General features: G+C 40.5%; 1 protein-coding gene across 3 annotated transcripts in view; it reads left to right on the forward strand.

The window, feature by feature from the left end:
- PARP4 (poly(ADP-ribose) polymerase family member 4) overlaps window positions 1–18,258 on the forward strand; it is a 104,053-nt gene extending 85,795 nt beyond the window's left edge. For all 3 annotated transcript variants that reach the window (XM_035302292.3, XM_035302291.3, XM_054256678.2), the window contains 4 exons: window positions 3,413–4,468; window positions 6,839–6,938; window positions 13,070–13,202; window positions 17,866–18,258. In XM_035302292.3, the coding sequence (XP_035158183.1) occupies window positions 3,413–4,468; window positions 6,839–6,938; window positions 13,070–13,202; window positions 17,866–18,061 (1,485 nt within the window). In that variant the 3' untranslated portion in view covers window positions 18,062–18,258. The remainder of the gene's footprint in view (window positions 1–3,412; window positions 4,469–6,838; window positions 6,939–13,069; window positions 13,203–17,865) is intronic.
- Window positions 18,259–20,563: the final 2,305 nt, after the last annotated feature.

Raw genomic sequence — 20,563 nt, forward strand, 5'->3', positions numbered from 1 at the left:
GTAAATCATTTGAAAAATTCAATGCTATAACTCTTAGCAAGAAATTGAGGGCATTGAAGCTGAGGGTCCAGAGTCCACGCTATTCCTTAATCAGGGGTCCCCAACCCCCAGTCCATGGTCTGTTAGGAACCAGGCTGCACACCAGGAGGTGAGGGGAGGTGAGTGAGCATTACCGCCTGAGCTCCGCCTCCTGGTAGATCAGCAGTGGCGGTAGATTCTCACAGGAACCTGGACTCTATTGTTAAATGCACATGGAGGAATCTAGTGCTCTTTCTGAAAATCTAATGCCTGATTATCTGAGGTGGAATAGTTTCATCCCAAAACCATCTGCCCTACCCCTCTCCATGGAAAAAATATCTTCTATGAAACTGGTCTTTGCTGCCAAAATAATTGGGGGCCACTGCCTTAGATGATCAAGGTGTGGGTGTACAGGTAAGCAAAATAAGAGATTGTGAACTTGAAGGGAAACAGGAAGCAAGTGAGTGATTTTGGCAAACAGAAGAATCCTGCTAAGGCCCGGCATGGTGGCTCACACGTGTAATCCCCACACCTTGGGAGACCAAGGTGGGTGGATCACGCAAGGTTAGGAGTCCAAGGCCAGCCTGGCCAACATGGCAAAACCCTGTCTCTACCAAAAATACAAAATACTATCCAAGAAGAAATTTTAAAAAATAAACAAAAATAAATCATATTTCTCAGTATGATTCTTTTTTTTTTTTTTACTTTTATTTTGAGATGGAGTCTCACTCTGTCACCCAGGCTGAAGTGCAGTGACTGTTCACGGGCTCTGTCACAGAGCACTACAGTTTTGAACTCCTGGCCTCCAGTGAGCCTCTCACCTCAGCCTCCTGAGTAGCTGGGGTGCTCTACAATACCTGACTTATTCACATTTTTTATCTTTGCAAATCTTACAGGTGAAAAATGTATTGGTGACATTTAAGTTTTTGTTTCTTTATGAATGAAGAGGAGCATGTTTTATTTTCTTACAGCCCTATGTATCTCTTCCTGTGTATCATCCATTCATGTCTTTTCTGTTTTTTATTGAGAGTTTAGTAATTTTCTTATTTTTCTTGGAAAAATGTTTTATGTTAGGAAAATTAGCCCTTTGTGATATGAGTTGTGAAAATTTGTTTCCCAGTATTCCACGTGTTATTTTGTAGTTGCTTATTATGTTTTTGTCATGCAGATTTTTTAATGCAGCCAAATTTTTAGTCATTAGGTTTCTTCTTTTTGTTTAGTGTTGTTTTGCTTTTCGTCATGCTTAGAAATGCCTTTCTTAGAGATTACACTTTTAAAATTTTTCCCTTTATTTCTTGAAGTAGTGTTATGTTCTTATGTTTACGTTTAATTTTTCACCTGATTGAAATTTGGCATAGGATAAGAGATATGGAGCCAACTTTATTCTTTTCCAGATGGCTACTACTTTTTCTCCTATTAACTTGAAATGCCACCTTTTTAATCTAGTAATTCTCATGTTTTAGGAGCTATTGCTGGACTTATCTACTCTGTTCGATTGATTCATCTACTAAAATTATTGTAATTTTATAAGAGACTTTAGTATCTGATAGGTCTAGTTCATCACTATTGGTCTTTTTCAGTTTGCTTCTCTAATTTTTAGAAATTTAACCAGATAGAGGGACAGTGGGGGTAGGGAGTTGGAGAGGTATAACACAGGAAGTAAGGCCAGATATAGGTGATGGGGATGTAGGCAGCAAACCACATTGCCATGTAGGTACCTATGCAACAATCCTGCATGTTCTTGATGTGTACCCCAGAACCTAAGAGCAATAAAAAATATATATGTATATTAATTAAACCAGATAAGCATTGTTTTTAAATATTATTTTTAAGTGTATCTTTTCATATCTTCTATGATATTAATTATTCAGGTGTTTACTTGAAATTTGACTGAGCTGGGAAAGGACTACTCCTTTTAAAATAGTTGTTATTCACAGGTAAAATTACAGGCTAATTATCTCAAAGATATCAAGGACTCATCATCCATGCAAAATTGGATTTGATTTACATTGCAACTTCTAAAGGAACACTCTTTACATTTAAATTGGGACAATAACAGTAATATAGCATCCCTCAAAATTTGTTTTACATAGATATTGTTTATATTCTGGTATAATTATATGTTCATTTAACTACTTTAAAGCTTTTGGATGGAAAGAGTGTCTCATGCCTATAATCCTAGCACTTTGAGAGGCCGAGCTGAGAGGATGACTTGAGCCCAGGAGTTCAAAACCAGTCTGTCAACATAGTGAGACCACATCTCTACAAATGAAAAATTTTAAAATTAGCTGGAGCCGGGCACAATGGCTCACATCTGTAATCCTAGCTCTTTGGGAGGCTGAGGCAGGCGGATCACCTGAGGTCAGGAGTTCGAGACCAGCCTGACCAATATGGTGAAACCCCATCTTTAAAAAAAAATTAAAAATAAAAATAAAAATTAGGCATGGTGGAACATGCCGGTAGTCCCAGCTACTGAGGAGGCTGAGGTGAGGGGATCTCTTGAGCCCAGGAGTTTGAGTCTATAGTAAGTTGTGATTGTGCCATTGCACTCCAGCCTCAGGCAACAGAGCAATACCCTGTCTCAAAAAAATAAAGAAATAAAAATAAAGCTTTTGAGAATGTTTTTCCATTTTTTCATTTTCTTAATATTGCCATAAAACAGTATAAAAGACGAAATAATTTACTTCTAATGACTTTCTTATTTCAGGCCTAACACACATGATGACACTGCTCATTGTGAACCTTGGGCAAGTCACTTCTGCACTCCTCAGTTTCCTCGTGTAAAACGAGGGGTGTTCAAAATTCCACAGTTCTAAGAACTAAGAGAGAAGGTCTTTCAATATATTGATAGCTGATATTCTCTCCAGGTCTCAGCTTTCGCATCTAGAAAAGAGAGCCTTGTACTGAAATGATTTTGAATGTCTCAGTGGTGTTATTTTCTTTCCTTTTTTTTTTTGAGACAGAGTATTGCTCTCTCGCCCAGGCTGGAGAGCAGTAGTGCAAATCTGCACTTTAGCTGCCTCAGCCTCCCAGGCTTAAGCACTCCTGCCTCAGCCTCCCAAGTGGCTGGGACTGCAGGCGTAAGCCACTATACCTGGCTAATTTTTTCTTTTTTTAGAGATGGAATCTTGCTATGTCGCCCAAGCTGGTCTCAAACTCCTAGCCTCAAGCGATCCTTCCTCCTCAGCCTCCCAAAGTGCTGGGATTACAGGTGTGAGCCACCGCACCCAGCACTGGTGTTATTTTCAACATCTCAGTTCACATTGATGAGCCCTTATTCTGAATGAGCAATTGCCTGATGGGTGGGAAGTCAAGTGCCAGGAAGAATGTTTGCTTGATTGTTCTTTTTATTTTGTGTTTTCCCCTTACATTAATAATTCTTTCTTCTGGGCAGCCTCTTTTAGCATCCTCTGAGTGGCAAGAATTATTTTCATTCAAACGAAAAAAATGTTCGTCTAAAAGAAAAATGAAATTATCTAAGTCACAAGTTTCTGAAGATTTTGAAGAGGATGGCTTAGTTCTACTACAGGGTTTCACATCAAATGTGGAACATGGACATGAGGAAAAGCTATTAGATTTAAGTTGGACACAGTCATTTAAACCAGCAGCAACTGAGCCACTATTTAAGAAAGTCAGTTCCCCGGAAACATCTACTTCCAGCCTTTTTGGTTTTTCTGCTCCAGCCTCTGGTTCCTCTTTTTTCCAGGCTGCCCATTCTCACAGTCCTGCTTCCATGCCTCTCGCCTCATTTCCTCAGTTACCTAGTTTGGGTTTTGCTGCTCCTCCCAGACAGTTTGATGTATCTGAGTTCAGAAAAGTCCCTGTGCCTTGCAGTGGTGCTGACTGGATCTCGCAGTCCCTGTCTTGTCCCATAGAGCCTCCTCAGAACCCACCTTTTGAACCCCTCTGTGGCTTTGCTTATAGAAGGAGCTCATTGCTCTCCACACAGTCTGTTCCACCGGAACCTCCTGGGGGCTTTATGACCAGGCCTCCTGCTGGCACCTTCCCTGAGCTGGATTCTCCCCAGGTTCATTCCTCTCTTCCCACAGACCCTGATCCCATCAAAGGTTTTGGGTCTTATCAGCCCTCTGTTTCCTCTCCTTTTCATTTGCAACCTTCCCCAGCCTCTTTAAGTACCAACAATGGTCTGCCAGTAGTTTTACCTCAGGCTCTTTGCCCTCTGTCCTTAGCAGATCTCTCTGTTCAAGATAAATCAGTGGGCAGTCTCGAAGGAAGTCAATGGCTTGCCTTTGATATTCAAAGTTCTGAAACAGAAAGTGTTGAGCTATCAGAAGTACCTAGCAATTGTGGCTATTTACAAATGTATAGTGGCTCAATAGTTGACAGTACCCCGTGTTTGCTGGAAGTAATACAGGAGGATGACATAGTGTGCACACAATGCTGGCTGAATGCTGTGCCTTGGACAGAACTCTTCAATCTACAGACAGAGGTATGTGTCTTATTTCTCCTTAGATCTGTGGTTTGCTGGCTTCATAGTTTAGAACAGTGCTACTCAAAGCAGCTGGTCAAGGAACTGTCTCTTGTCAGTCTGTACTGAAGTAAGGGGCTTGTGCACTGGGGTGTAAATAATGCTGCTTCCTTCATTGATGAACTCTTGCTACAAAACAAAACAGACAGCTGAACAAAACAGTGTGCTTGATGCTGGCTGGTGTTTCCTCACCAACATTAGACCAAAACCTCATGCTGGTGAATGCTACTATTCCTCTCATGAAAATGAACATCCCTGAACAGATGATGGGGTGAGATCTTAATTTCCTAGATTCTAGAACTAATGGATTATAACCCATATAAATTTCCCCTTGTGAAGTAGAGCATAAGCACTTGTACATATACTCTAAATCTTTTCACATAAGATCGTGGGAATATGGATATTACTCAACATGTATATTGTGTTAGAGCTTATCATTCCATTTGTTAAGCTAATAAACACCCTGTAAATTTGGCCCCTGCGCTGGGACTAAGACCAGTCTTTCATCTGCAATTACTTGTTTTGATGTAAAATAGTTTAGTGAAATGGAAAAGCCTTGATATAATATAAAACTAAGTGTATGTCCCAGCCCACTTCATGATTTGGGGCAAGTCAGATAACCTGTGTGAGCCTCAGTTTCCTCATCCATACAGTGGGGATAATAATAATGTCTACTTCAGAGAATGAGTTTGAGGTTTAAACAGGATAATCACAGCTGCCCAGCTGCCCTACTTAAGACAGTGCACGTGAAAGCCTGCCAGAAGCATACTGCAGATGAGCAGGAGTATGGATCCCATGGCCACTCCTGGCTCTGTTGCTTGTTAGCTGTGTGACTTTAGACAAATTGCTTAACCTTTCTGTGCTTCCGTGTTCTCATCTGCAATGTGGAGGTGATAATAGTGCTCCTCAGGAAGTGGCTAAACATATAAAAGAACAGCACCTGGTACCAGTTCTCTGTAGGTTGGTACATATTATCGCTGCTGTCATTTGTCAAGTTATTGCCATAGATCCTCCAGCCTGTGCGCCTGCCTTCGGCCGCACCCTGCTTTCTGCTCTGTATGTTAGTTTCCCTAAGGCCTGGATTCTGTCTTTTTTGAGGGTAATATCCCCAAGCTCAGGCTCAGCACACTCTCCTATGCATGGGATGGGGCAGGCAGATGATGTGGTGGGTGGGGGTGGGGGTGGGGGTTAAAGGAAGGTACTTTTAAAGTACATGTTTAATATAACAATTTTATACTTGAAAAAAACTGTCATTGTCATATTTCAGACTATATCAGGGTACGTTGTTATGGTAAACAAAACGAATCATGCTGAAGATCTACTGTATAATACAGGGCCTATGATTGACAATCCAATATGGTATACTTAGACATTTGCTAAGAGGTCTATCTTATATTAAGTAGTCTTTCCACACAATGGAATAAAACAAAACAAAAGGGGAAGAGGAAAAGTTCTGGAAGTGGTGACTAAGTTTATGGCATTGATAAGTGATGGTTTCAGGGGTGTACACTTAGCTGTACATCAAGTTGTATACATTACATACAGTGACATTTTGTATGGCGATCTTATTTCAACAAAGTGGGTTTTTTTAGAGGGAATCATGCTATTTAACAGTGTGAGATACTAATTCAATGCTCATTGCTAATTGTTAATGCGGTAGAGTGACTATAGTTAACAATACATAGTATACATCAAAATAGCTAGAAGAAAACATATGAAATGTTGCCAACACAAAGAAATGATAAATGTTCGAGGTGATGGAGATCCTAAATAGCCTGACCCAATTATTTCACATTCTATGCATATATCAAAATATCATATCATGTGTACCCCAAAATACGTGCAAGTATTATGTATCCATAAAACATGAAATGAAGCATTGCTAGGAGAAAAAAAGTACCATTTTTAAAAACCTCTGCACATGAGCCTCTTTCCACAATTTTTATAAATGCCATCAGATACATAGTCATAACATTTATGAAGTTTCAAACAATACTATGTCACTAGTGTATGGAGAACTTGATACAGTAATAAAAATTTTAGAAATGCCTTAATTAACTGAAGTTAAATAAATGGACACTTATTTTATTTATCACATAACTTCTTTTATTATTTACTTTGTTAAAATTTTATTTTAGATGCAGGCGTACACAGGGGTGCAGGTTTATTATATGGCCATAGTGTGTGGTGCTGAGGTTTGGGCTTCTAATTATCTTTTTGCCCAAGTAGTGAATGTAGGTTTTTCAACCTTTGTCCCTCTTGCTACCCCACTACATAACTTCTTATGTGATACAGTGTCAGTAACTTAAATTTGTTTTCTTAATTTTGTAGGATGGCTTCTGGAAACTTACACCAGAACTGGGATTTATATTAAATCTTAATACAAATGCTTTGTACAGCTTTCTTCAACAAAAAGGCATTCAATCTCTAGGTAAGTCACTATCATTTGATTTATGAAGTCATTGTTTTCATTCATTCATAAGCATGCTCCTGTTATAAACTTTTTTGTAAACTAGTGTATTAATGTAATAATTATGAAAGTTATATTTGAATGGAATTATATTTAACCATCAAAGGAAATGGGAGATGAGTTTCTAGTCATATTTTTACCACTAATTAGGGTATTGTCTCTTCAAATTTATTAGCATAAATAGCACCAACTGCTATAAAAAAATATCAGTAGCTTAACATCATCAAAGATTACTTTCTTGTCCATATCCCAGTCAAATATTGGTCAGGAAGAAAGTTCCACTTATGCAGTCTTTTAGAGACCTGACTCCTTCCATATTGTGGCTCCACCATCTTCAATATGTGTCTTTAAAATTATCCTGGTAAGAGAGAAGAATGAAGATTACCCTGGCATCATCCCCCTGCTAGACAAGAGGAAGAACACTAGTCATATAGCCCCATCCATGTACGAAGGCATGTACTGTTAAGCTGTGTGTCCAGGAGGAAAAAGCAGCTCTGATGAGCTCCTAGCCAGCCTCTGCCAGAGGCAGTTGTTCAACCTCTGGATCTGTTGCCTCTCATGACAACAAAGGGGATAGGTGAGGAAGTCCTGAGCATCCTTGACCCAGCAAGTGGTTTGAAGGTCAAATGTAGCCTCAGGACAGGAGTTGTTTGTTTGTTTATTGTTTGTTTTTAGACAAGGTCTGGCTCCATTGCCCAGGCTGGAATGCAGTGGCACTATCTTGGCTCACTGCAGCCTTCACCTCCCAGGCTCAAGGGATCTTCCCACCTAAGCTTCCTGAGTAGCTGGGACTACAGGCACCCACCACCATGCCCTACTGATTTTTGTATTTTTTGATAGAGGTGGGCTTTCACCATATTGTCCAGTGTGATCTTGAACTTGTGAGCTCAAAGCGATCTGCCTACCTCGGCCTCCCAGAGTGTTGGGATTACTGACATGAGCCACCATGCCCAGCCTGGAGATTTTTTTAAAATACACATTATTAAGCAACTAGCCAATATTCATGGACAGATAAAACAGTTGTGTCTCACTGTCCCACCATCATCTCTAAAATGTCAGAGTTTTCATATTCCAGGCTGGGTGGGTGGGCAAATCCATAGCCTGTTTGACCTGCACTAAGCCAGAAAGGGGTGATGACAATTTACATGAGGAGTGAGTGCTTGTTCCTGGAATAATAGAAGAACCTGTATTTGACTAACTCTCCTGCCAATAACAGTTATTAACTTTGAATAAAATATTTAAAACCATTCTTTGAAGGTCAGGAGAATAATCAAAAACAGGCAGAAACTAGAGTAAACATAATCTTTGAAAGAAGGAAAGCAAACTAAGTGAGCTCCACATGTATCCAGCTTGTCACCTAAAGGCATTTCTCAGCTCTTGAGACACAATGGGAGGTCAGAACTAAAACAGAAAGTCTTAACAGAATGAGGACACAGGGTTGGAGTTTGAGGCTGCCAAAGTGGCTGAAAATTAAGGATTAAAATCCTGTAAAGGGGGGAACCACAAAACAGGAAGCTCTCCAATCTGCATCCAAATACCCCTCAGATCCGTGGCTCTCTCTAACCTACATGCACATATACAGGGTGTAACTTCAAGGAATCCAGAAAAAAAGCAACAGCTGGGAAGCTACAGAGCTAAGCAGAGACTTCAGCTGCTGCCTACTACTAGCCAGACAGAGTTTAGAGTTCAAATTGCACCAAATTAGAGAGACTTTATAAATATCCTTCCATGGGAACCATAAAAAGGTCATAAGGATCATATCTCATGATCAAGGACTATACCCCAGGACAAAGGGATAAGCTAAAATAGACCCCTCCTAATAAAGCCTAAAACAAAGCCTACACAGGATCCACCAGAACAAAACTGAACACTCTTTAGAGTAAGATAGCATAACTGATAGTCTCTACAAGGTATCATTTTAATGTTCAGTATAGAATGAAAATTTAATAACATATGAAGAAGCAGGACAATATGACTTGTGATCAAGGGGAAAGTGGGCTATAAATGCTGACCCACAGATGACCCAGATGTTAGAATTAGCAGACACAGACTTTAAAACTACTATTAAAAATATAGTGAGCAATTGACATACCAGAAAAGGATGGAATGGGTGAACAAATGACAGGTTCTCAGCAAATAGCTGGAAACTATAAAGAAGAACCAAATGAAAATCCTAGAACTGGAAAATATAATATGTGCAATGAAAAGGTCATTGAATGAGCTTAACAACAGAATGGACACAACAGGAAAAGAAATCATTTAATTCAATTTACAGTGTACTCAATAAACTTATCTAAACTGAAATATAGAAAGAAAAAAACAGAATGAAAAAAGAACAGAGGAGCCAAGACTGTGGAATGATATCAAAAGGCTTCACATTTGTGTTACTGGGGTTTCAGAAGTAAAAGGGTAGACAGAAATATATTTGAACACTTTTGTAAAATTGATCAAAGACGGCATCTTCTAGATCCAAGAAACTCAGTAGAACTCCAAGTACAGAGATATAAAAACAAGTCAGAGAAAAAAATCTGATAAGTAGATAAGATTTTGGCCTATCTAAATGTGGTCATTTTTATACTTATCTGAAAGAAGTCAGATAAGTCAAATGAGATTCATGGATGTACCTTTTCCATGGGCTTTTCCTGTGTTCTCGGTATTTCTCCATATTATCCGTGTTATTTTTCTGTAAGTGTGTGCTTTTCTGCCTTTCTTTCTCTACATAGAGTCTCTGATTTTTTCTCTGACTTGTTTTTATATCTCTGTACCCAACTTTGTCTTTTATCCTTTTCTTTGTTTCTCTTTTTTCATCCCTTCTCATTCTGAATTTGTTTTTTAAATGACGCTGATACACATTAGGTATTTTATCCGTTTATGATTTATTATATTATTCTTGGAGTCCTATGTTGCTTATTATTAATAGTGCTTAAAAATTAGTCTAACATTTTGTAAATAATACCCAAAAAAAAGCCACAAAAGAATCCAGTAAATTAAACTGCTTTTGTCTCCACTGATTTTCTTTAGTGGGACAGTGGATTGGGTTTTTTCATTTTGTTTTTAAAAATTTATTCGATTCCTTTTTCTCCTATTAAGAACATTATACTATTTAATAAAAGCCCTCTTATGAGCAGTTTTAGCTACCTCAATGATTTAAAATTAATGGTGTATATGCAGATATGTGCATACTGTGCCAGGTCCTTTTGTCTTTACTCAAAAAAAAAGTAATTGTATATTCTTAATTATAAGACAAAGATTTGGGGTATTTTTTCTTCCCTAAAACCATTTTTGGCTGGGTGCTGTGGTTCATGCTATAATCTCAACACTTTGGGAGTCCAAAGTAGGAGGATCATGTGAGCCCAGGACTTGGAGGCTATGGTGAGCTCTGATCACACCCACCACTGCACTCCAGTGTGACAGAGTGAGCGCCTATTTGCCAAAAAAAAAAATGAAGCCTGAATATTTTAAACAAAAATGAGTTAATTCTGAGTTTAACACATGTAAACATTCATTTTTCAATTTTGACATTTCGTAATATAGTAAAATACCTTGATTTGGATACCTGTAGGTACTAATCACTAGAAATAATTTGATACACTGGTGTAACTGGTCATATTTGTTGTTTATCTGTGGAATATTTAGGTGTACTCTTCTTTTTTTTTTTGAAAGAGAAAGAAAAAGAGGAAAAAAAGAGGGAAAAAGTGAAAAAGAGGGAAAAAGAAATATTACTTCATTCCTAAAATAGGTATCAATAATGGCCAATCAATATTTTGTGTGTTTAAAGTGGATAATGTATATTTTGTGTGTTTAAAATGGAGAGCTCTATTGAGTTTATTGTTCTGGATCTGAGTTCAAGTCCTGGATGTCGTTATCAATTTTCTGTCTCGTTGAATCTAAATCTCATTGTGGGTCTTATGTATCTGGGTGTTAAGATCTCTTATTATTACATAATCCTTTTACCCTTGTATCCTTGTAGCTTTAAAATCTATTTTATTAATTATGAGAATTGCAACTCCTGCTTTTTATTTATTTATTTTTGCTCTCCATTTGGTTGGTAAGTTTTTTGCCAACCCTTTATTTTGAGTCTTTGTATATCTTTAGATATACCGTTAGATTTTGTCTGTATCTTTTGATTGGGGGATTTAGTCGATTTAAATTTAGAGTTACTGCCATTTGATATTAACTGGCTATTTTATCCTTTCGTTGATGTAAATTCTTCTTTATGTTAATGCTGTTTACTTTTTGGTGTATTTTTAGAAAGGCTCATACTGGTTGTTTCTTTCTATATATAACGCTTCTTTTAGAAGTTCTTGTAAAGCAGGCCTGGTGGTAATAAAATCTCTGAGTACTTGCTTGTTCCTAAAAGATTTTATTTTTCCTTCAATTGTAAAGCTTAAATTGGCAGGATATGAAATTCTGGGCTGAAAGTTCTGTTCTTTAAGGATGTTGAATATTGGCCCCCACTCTCTTCTAGCTTGTAGGGTTTCCGCTGAGAGATCTGCTGTAAGCCTGATAGGCTTCCCTTTATGGGTAACCTGATCTTTCCCTCTAAGTGCCCTTAATATTTTCTCCTTCGTTTCGATCCTGGTGAATCTAACGATTATGTGCCTTGGGGTTGGTCTTCTTGAGGAATATCTTTGTGGTGTTCTCTGTATTGCCTGGGGTTGAATAGTGTCCTGCTTTGCTAGATTGGGAAAATTTTCCTGGATAATGTCCTGAAAAGTATTTTCCAGTTTGAATTCATTCTTTCCATCACATTCAGGTACACCAATCAAACGTATATTAGGTCTTTTCACATAGTCCCATATTTCTTGGAGACTCTGCTCATTCCTTTTTATCCTTTTTTCTCTATTCTTGTCTTGTCGTTTTATTTCATTAAGTTGGTGTTCGACCTCTGATATCCTTTCTTCTGCTTGATCCATTCGGCTATTTAAGCTTATACATATATTTCACTAAGTTCTCGTGTTGTATTTTTCAACTCCATAAGTTCATTTGTATTCCTCTCTATATTGTCTATTCTTTTCATCATTTCATCGAACCTTTTTTCAAAGTTCTTAGTTTCTTTACATTGGGTTAGAACAAGTTCCTTTAACTCCCAGAAGTTTCTATCATCCACCTTTTAAAGCCTACTTCAGATAATGGAACACAGTCCTTTTCCATCAGGACTTGTTCTGTTGCTAATGAGTCCTTTTCTATCAGGGCTTGTTCCGTTGCTGTTGAGTCCTTTTCCATCAGGGCTTGTTCCGTTGCTGATGGGTTCTGATTTTGAGTATACTCGGCCTTCTTAGGCTGTTTTTTTCGCTTCATTGTAGATGAACCGCCTTTCTAATTAGGTTTCTGAGTCGATGTCCGATTTATTGATTCCCAGTGCTGGGATCCGAGCAACCCACTGTGGCGGCCTAAATAGCAGTGATAAGACTGATGGTGCTCTTCTGCCCGGGAATTTCTGGTCTGGCTTCCCTCTTGAGTCCGCAACAAGCGACTCTGACTTCCCGGAACTCCAAACTCCGGTCAGTAGGGGAAGCGGTCCCATTTGCTCTGCATGAAGAGCTGCTGCACCTAGGCGCCAGCAAAACCGCTGCGGCGGCCACGAGAGTCGCGCTGGCGACCCTTGGGGCTCCTCCACTGGGAATCGGCTGATCTGTAAGTGACGAAAATTCGTCTAAAAGTGTGGCGTCGTCTCGTTCTCTGAGCTTTCACTGGGAGCTACAATCCCGAGCTGTTAGTGATCAGCCATCTTGGATCTGAATCTAGGTGTACTCTTCTAAGCTAATTGTAACAGGAGCCTAAACACTAGATTTTCTTCATTGTACTTCATGGATCTCTGATTATTGAAGATGGCAAGCGAGGGGCACGCTGGATACAGTTCCGTTTCCTGACAGCCATCAGGATAATATGATGGGCACATGTTACAACCATCCTCATTTTTTATTTAAATAGCAGGCTAATTAAGGACCTGGAAGAGTATTAGAAAGTTTCACGATCTGCTTATGTACTGTGATTTAACCGTATTATAATTCTTTAATGGGAATTTTATAAACAGGCACAGTTTGAGATGCAGAGTTTCCAACGGACCTAATGGAGTTTTTTCCCTTTAGGTGTAAAAGGAAAAGAACATCTCCTGGACCTAATTGCCACAATGCTGGTACTACAGTTTATTCGCACCAGGTTGGAAAAAGAGGGAATAGTGTTCAAATCACTGATGAAACTGGATGACGCTTCTGTTTTCAGGTGGCTTTAACTATAGTATTATGCAACTTATTTATATTTTCAACCATTTATTTAATAAACCTTACAAACAGCTATAGGGAATTAGCTTACATGTGTAGAGTACTTTATAAGTATGTAGGAAGAGAATTTGTTTGCAGGTGACAGCTTGCCCACAGTCTCCTGTGGTGGGCGGGGCTGATGTGGTATTTGCACCTTGGGCTGGACAGGAAATGGGCTTAGAGATTTTCAGTGCAGCTCTGCTGGAGCCTGGCACTTCTGGCTCCTGATGTGGTACTCTTCACTGCAGTGTGCTGATCCTGGGGGCCTCCAGAAGACCCACAATATAACTGTTGGGTCCAGCCGTGTTCCCAACAATGGCAGGACCTCGGACAAGAATACAAATGGAAACCCACATACTATAGGTCTAAGTATACAAAAGTTATAAATCAAACTAGTGACCTATTAGATTAAAAGTGTTCTAATTTCCTACCTTGGCAAATGCAACTTCCTAACCACCTGGAAAGCCAGGTTCAAATTCAGCCCTTGGCTGACCCCTAGCACCCTAAGAGGCCTTGCATGCACACATGAATACCACATCCTACCCATCAAAATGCCATCCAGACCCCATGCCAAGTGCCCCCTCACCCCAGCCACCTTGCAGCACGAGTGAGATAGCAGCATAGTTCAAACTCAGGATGACAGACCCAGGGAAGACCCTGGAAGTGGACTCAGGGCCATGTGATCAGGGATACTGGAGGTACAGGTTCTGAAAAGGAGGATATGGGCTCTGGGGTGGGCACATTATCTTGTCCCTACAGACCCCCCACCCTATGGCAACAGGGGCATGACCAGAGTAGGATCCCTCTGACATATATACGTATATAAGTATATACATACACATATGCACACATATACACATACACACATAGACATACACGTGCAATTGGCTTATGTTCTTTTAAAGGCAAGATAAGGGGAAAACTAATCAAACTAATAAAAATATTATTGTGTGGGGTCTTTGGTAGAGGGGACAAGGATGGAAGCTAGGGTTCTCCTAGTGTACTTTGTTTTGCAGTTTTGACTTTGAAGCTATGTAAATATTTTACATAATAATGGATAAGATTTATTTATTTATAAGACAAAGTCTGACTCTATCACCCAGGCTGGAGTGCAGTGGTGCAATCTCAGCTCACTGCAACCTCCATCTCCTGGGCTGAAGCCATCCTCCCACCTCAGCCTCCTGACTAGCTGGGACTACAGGCATGCACCACTGTGCCCTGCTAATTTTTATATTTTTTGTAAAGACAGGGCTTCACCATGTTGCCCAGGTTGGTCTCAAACTCCTGAGCTCAAGCAGTCCTCCCACCTCAGCCTCCCAGAGTGCTGGGATTACAGGCATGAGCCACCATGCCCAGCCTGGGAATTAATTTAAGGTGACTTTAAAGCATAGTACATAGGCCAGGTGTGGTGGCCCATGCCTGTAATCCCAGCACTTTGGGAGGCCAAGGCGGGTAGATCACAAGCCTTGAGACCAGCCTGAGCAACATGGTGAAACCTTGTCTCTACTAAAAATACAAAAATTAGCTATGTGTGATGGAGCACACCTGTAACCCCAGCTACTCAGGAGGCTGAGGCAGGAGAATCGTTTGAACCCAGGAGGCAGAGATTGCAGTGAGCTGAGATCGCACCACTGCACTCCAGCCCGGGCAACACAGTGAGTCTCCGTCTCGAAGAAAAAAACAACATAGTACATAATTTGACTATACTTCCTTAGTGGGATAGTGCCTAAGGACTAAAAAATATTACAAAGAAATCTCACTGGGAGTAGCCATGGTGTTAATAATATTTTTGATTTGTTATTTTGGGAGGTAGATATCAATATTGTTAGAAACTAATATGTATAAAATCAAAGAAGTTAAATTAAACCCCTTGAATTCTAAATTTGAATTAGATCAGAGAATAGAGAAACATGTTACATGACATCATGGAAATGCAGTCAGCAAAGCCTGGAATGTGGGGAAATAAATGGCAAGAGAAAAAAATGGTTGAGGAGTGGAACCTGTAAATTTTTAGAGGCATACCAACCAAAAGCAATGGTAGACCTTGTTTAGATGCTGATTTGACCAAAACCCACTGCATTTTAAAAAATGAGACAGGGAAAATTCAACACTACCTGGGGATATTTTATTATATTAAAGAAATACTGATAACTATTTTTTAAGTGTCATGATTAAGAAAAAGTTCTCAAACACAAAACAGGTGTTCAGGAAGTTCTGGGCTAGGCTCATTGGCTCATACCTATAATCCAAGTACTTTGGGAGGCTGAGATGGGAGGATCACTTGAGCCCAGCAAGATCAAGTCCAGGAGTTTAAGACCAGCCTAGGTAACCAACAAGACCCTCATCTCTATGGAAACCTTTTTTTAATTACCCAGGCATTGCTGGGCACTGTGGCTCACACCTGTAATCCCAGCATTTTGGGATGCCAAGGCTGGAGGATTGCTTGTATCCAGGCATTTAAGACCAGCCTGGACAACATATCAAGACCTAAAAATTAAAAATTAGCTGAGTGTGATAGTGTGTGACTACTCGGGAACTGAGGTGGAGGGATTACTTGAGCCCAGGAGGTCAAGGCTGCAACGAGTTGGGATTGTGCCACTGCACTCCACTGAGACTCTGTAAAAAACAAAATCATAATTTCCTATATGTAATTTATACTTGGATTTTTTCAAAAGCAATACCTTCTCATTTTTTGGCCAAAAGAACACCTTGAGAAAAATTAGAATTTATTCTTTTTTTCTATTTTGAGGGTTTTCTTTTTCTTTTTAATTTATTTTTGTTTAGAAATCGGGTCTCATTCTGTTGCCCAGGCTGGAGTGCAGTGGCGTGTTCTCAGCTCAGTGCAACCTCCCCCTCCTAGGTTCAAGCAATTCTCATGCCTTAGCCCCCCAAGTAGCTGGGATTACAGGTGTGCACCACCATGCCCAGCTAATTTTTATATTTTTGGTAGAGATGAGGTTTCACCATGTTGGCCAGGCTGGTCTCAAACTCCTGACCTCAAGTGATCTGCCCACATTGGCCTCTCAAAGTTCTGGGATTACAAGAGTGAGCCACTGCACTGGCCTGTTTTTGGTATTTTATTTTAAAATAAACCAATGCCACTTGCCAAGAGAATTAATTAAATGAATATCAAAGACAAAAACACTTTGAACAGCTAGGAGATGGGACTAAAAAATTAGTATTTGACTTAATAGACATATCCAAAGAGGTACTTATTCTATTTAGATCATTTCTAATTATTAATATTACAGCTGTTAGAACAAGTATGAACTTTGAACCTGCTTTTGAACTGTAATATCACAACGTATGAAAGCAGGATTTTCAAAACTGATCAAGTATACTCCAGCATATTGCTGTTACTACATTACTGCTATTGTGCTAGCAAAATAGTTTGTTGGTACTTCAATACATAAGACAAAATGATTTTAGGCCAGATGCGGGGGCTTACTCCTGTAATCACTTCGGGAGGCTGAGACGAGTGGATCATGAGGTCAGGAGACTGAGACCAGCCTGGCCAACATGGTGAAACCCCATCACTACTTAAAATACAAAAATTAGCTGGGCATGGTTGCATGCGCCTGTAGTCCCAGCGACTCAGGAGACTGAGGCAGGAGAACTGCCTGAACTAGGGAATCTGAGGTTGCAGTGAGCTGAGATCACACCACTGCACTTCAGCCTGGTGACAGAGTGAGACTCTGTCTCAAAAAAGAAAAAAAGATTTTAAATATTTTTTATTTTTTGTTAATTGCATATTTGAAACTTTTTTCTATATTTTCTATTTCAAGATGTACATAACATTGATGCAGAGGCACATTACATGGGAGTGTAGGCACAAGATTTTCTTACTAGTAGAATGGTGAACCAAAAAGTATAGAAGCCACTGGACTAAAGGAGGCCAGGAATTTCAAAATATTAAGTTTCCCCCCATAGAATTTTCTTAAGATCTTTGGTGTATGTTGTCACTTGTTCACTAACAAGTTCTAGCAGATGACAGAACAAATGAGAAAGTAGCTAATTAATATTAATGAACAATCTCAGAATTTTTCTGAGTGTTGAATACACTTGAATATTCAGCAGTCTCAAATATTCGACACTAGTGGACACAGACTTGATTGACTTTATACGCTTATTCTACCAAGTTGTTCCTGGTTTACATGACACAACTGAATATACACCAGTTTCATGGGGGACTCTCAGATATTCTGAAGGTACCTAATCAAGCTGGTACAGTGGGAAGGAGAGAGAAACAGATGCCTCATTTATAAAATAGTACTTGAGTTTGTGCATGAAGAAAGGATAGGATTTCAATTGAGAACAATGGAAAGGGGACAGCCATAAACAGCTGTAAAGAGGCTGGAACTTGAGCTGTCCTGCAGGCAGCAGGAATGCCTGGAGGCATATGGAAGCCAGGAAGTGATGGGCATAGGACGCTTGACAATGCAGTACATAAGTTCAAGGTCACGTGAGTAGAAGAACTTCTGTAAGATATCAAGGAGAACTGCTTTTATTAAATCTCTTAATTTTTGGCAGAATCATTTTGTCTGATATAATGTGATGGGTTTAAATGTAGTATTTCACATGTAATTATATTCTGATATCAGAAACATTTATTTGTTTTAATCTAGGAATATTCCCTGGGCTTTTGAGGCAATAGAGAAAGCAAGTGAATGGGTAAGAAGAACTGAAGGACAGTACCCATCAATCTGCCCACGGCTTGAACTGGGGAAAGACTGGGACTCTGCCACCAAGCAGCTACTGGGACTCCAGCCCATAAACACTGTGTCCCCTCTTCATAGAGTCCTTCATTACAGTCAAGGCTAAATCAAATGAAACTGAATCTTAAACTTTTTACATGCTTCTATGTAGAAAATAATCAAATGTTAATAGATACTTACAATGAAACTTCATTACGGTTTTATTTAGTGTAGCAATTAATCTCTTTAAAAATAAAGTAAGTGGAAGCAGAATTACTTTAATCAACTAACAAGCAATAATAAAATGAAACTTACAATATTACAGCTTTCTGTGTTTCAGTGGTTTTTGTTTTATTTATTTATTTTTGAGATGGAGTTTTGCTTTTGTTATCCAAACAGGAGTCTAATGGCATGATCTTAGCTCACTGCAACCTCCACCTCCCAGGTTCAAGCGATTCTTCTGCCTCAGCCTCCCGAGTAGCTGGGCTTAAAGGTGCCTGCCACCACACTCAGCTAATTTTTTGTATTTTTAGTAGAGACAGGTTTCACCACATTGCCCACGCTACTGTCTAACTCCTGACCTCAGGTGATCCACCCACCTCAGTCTCCCAAAGTGCTGGGATTACAGGCACGAGCCACTGCACCCAGCCTATTGTTGTTTTAGAGACGGTCTCAATCAGTCTCCCAGCCTGGAGTACCGTGGAGCAATTATAGCTCACTGCAGCCTCAAACTTGTGGGCTCAAGCAATGTTCCTGCCTCAGCCTCCCAAGTAATTGGGACTACAGGCGTGTGTGTACCACCACACCCAGCTAATTTTTTGGGTATATTTTTTGTAGAGATAGAATATTGCTATGCTACCCAGGCTGATCTTGAACTCCTGGCCTCAAGCAATCCTCCTACCACAGCCTCTGAATGTGTTGGGAGTATGGGCATGAGCCTCTGCACCCAGCCAGTGTTTCAGTGCTTTAATGTGATAAAAGATGCTTCTGGATGGTCCTGGGAGCCTGTGTCCATCTCACATTCAGGAATCCAGTGGAAAGCTGGCTCAGCTGGACTGAGCAAGCTGAGAAGCAACATGGTCAGTGGGTGGAGCAAGATGGCCATTTAGGAACAGCTCAGGATTTCAGCTCCCAGTGAAAGGGCAGAGGATGAGTGGATGCTGCATTTCCAGATTGATCTTTATTGCCCACAGATGAGGAGATTTCCAGGTGGAGGAGCCCCACAGGTCACCAGCGCAACTGTTTTGGCCAGCACAGCTGTTTTGCCGGTGCCCCGACACGGCAGTTCTCCATACAAAACACACTGGTCTGGTCACCCGTTTAAGCTGGCAATTGGAGCTCTGGGAAGGCAGTTTCGCCCATTCATCTGATTAAACGGGACTCAAACAAGGATCCAGGCCAGGAGATTCCCAGGCAAAAAAGCACCACGAATCTCAGTGCCCTTGTTTCAGCCAGCACAGTGGGTCACCACACAGGAAATCACACAGATCCCAGTGCCTTTTCAGCAGGCGACTGGAAAACTTGGGAGAGAGTCAGCCATTCAACTTAAAAAGGCTCTGAGGCAGGGAGCCAGGTGATCAGGCTTGGCAGGTCCCACCCCAACAAAAACAAAAACAAAAAACAGCAATTGGAAATGCTCAGGGTTGAGAGTTTCACAGCAAGCACAGCTGAACCTGCAACGGTGCAGCTCTGTGGGGGAGGGGCGTCCGCCATTACCAAGGCACTCAACCACTACGGAGGTAGTCCACCATTGCTGAGGCAGTCTGCCGTTGCCAACGCAACCCGCCATAACAGAGAGAGTCCGCCATTACAGAGGTGGGCCACCATTGCCGAGGCAGTTCTAACCACACCCATATGAACAGGACTGCAGGGAAGTTCACATGGCAGCAAGGCGGAGCCCACAGCAGCTCAGCAAAGCCTCTGCAGGCAGACAGTGACTAGGCTGCCTCCTTGCTGGGCAGGGCAACACTGAAAAAAAAAGGCAGCAGTGCAATGGAAACTCATAAATAAAGCCCTAACTCCCTGGGACAGAGCACCTGGGAAAAATAAAAGGGGTTTATGAGTTCTGCTGCAGCAGACTTATACGAACCTGCCTAGCAGCTCTGAATGAAAAATGGAGCTCACAGCTCAGCATTTGAGCTCCTATAAAGGACAGACTGTCTCCTCAAGCAGCTGCCTGACCCCCATATATCCAAAGAGTAACCTCACAAAGGACTGATCACACTGACATTTGGCAGGCATCATTCGGGGACAAAGATAGCAGAAGAAGAAACTGGTAGCAACCCTTACTGTTCTGCAGCTGCTGCAGGTGATCCCCAGGCAAGCAGAGCCTGGAGTGGACTTAAGCAGTCCTACAGTAGAGGAGCCAGACTGTAAGAAGGAAAACTAAGGAAGAGAAATAACTTCATCATTAACAATCTGGACATCCACTCAGACACCCAGTCTGAAAATCAGCAACTACACAGAAGACAGGTGGATAAAACCACAAAGATGGAAAGAAACCAGTGCAAAAAGGAGAAAAACACCCAAAACTAGAACACCTCTCCTCCTACAAGGGATCACAACTCCTCACCAGCAAGGGAACAAAGCTGGATGGAGAATGAGTGTGATGAAATGACAGAATCAGACT

The sequence above is a fragment of the Callithrix jacchus genome, chromosome 5 (assembly GCF_049354715.1).
Source record: "Callithrix jacchus isolate 240 chromosome 5, calJac240_pri, whole genome shotgun sequence".
Classification (NCBI taxonomy): Eukaryota; Metazoa; Chordata; class Mammalia; order Primates; family Cebidae; genus Callithrix; species Callithrix jacchus.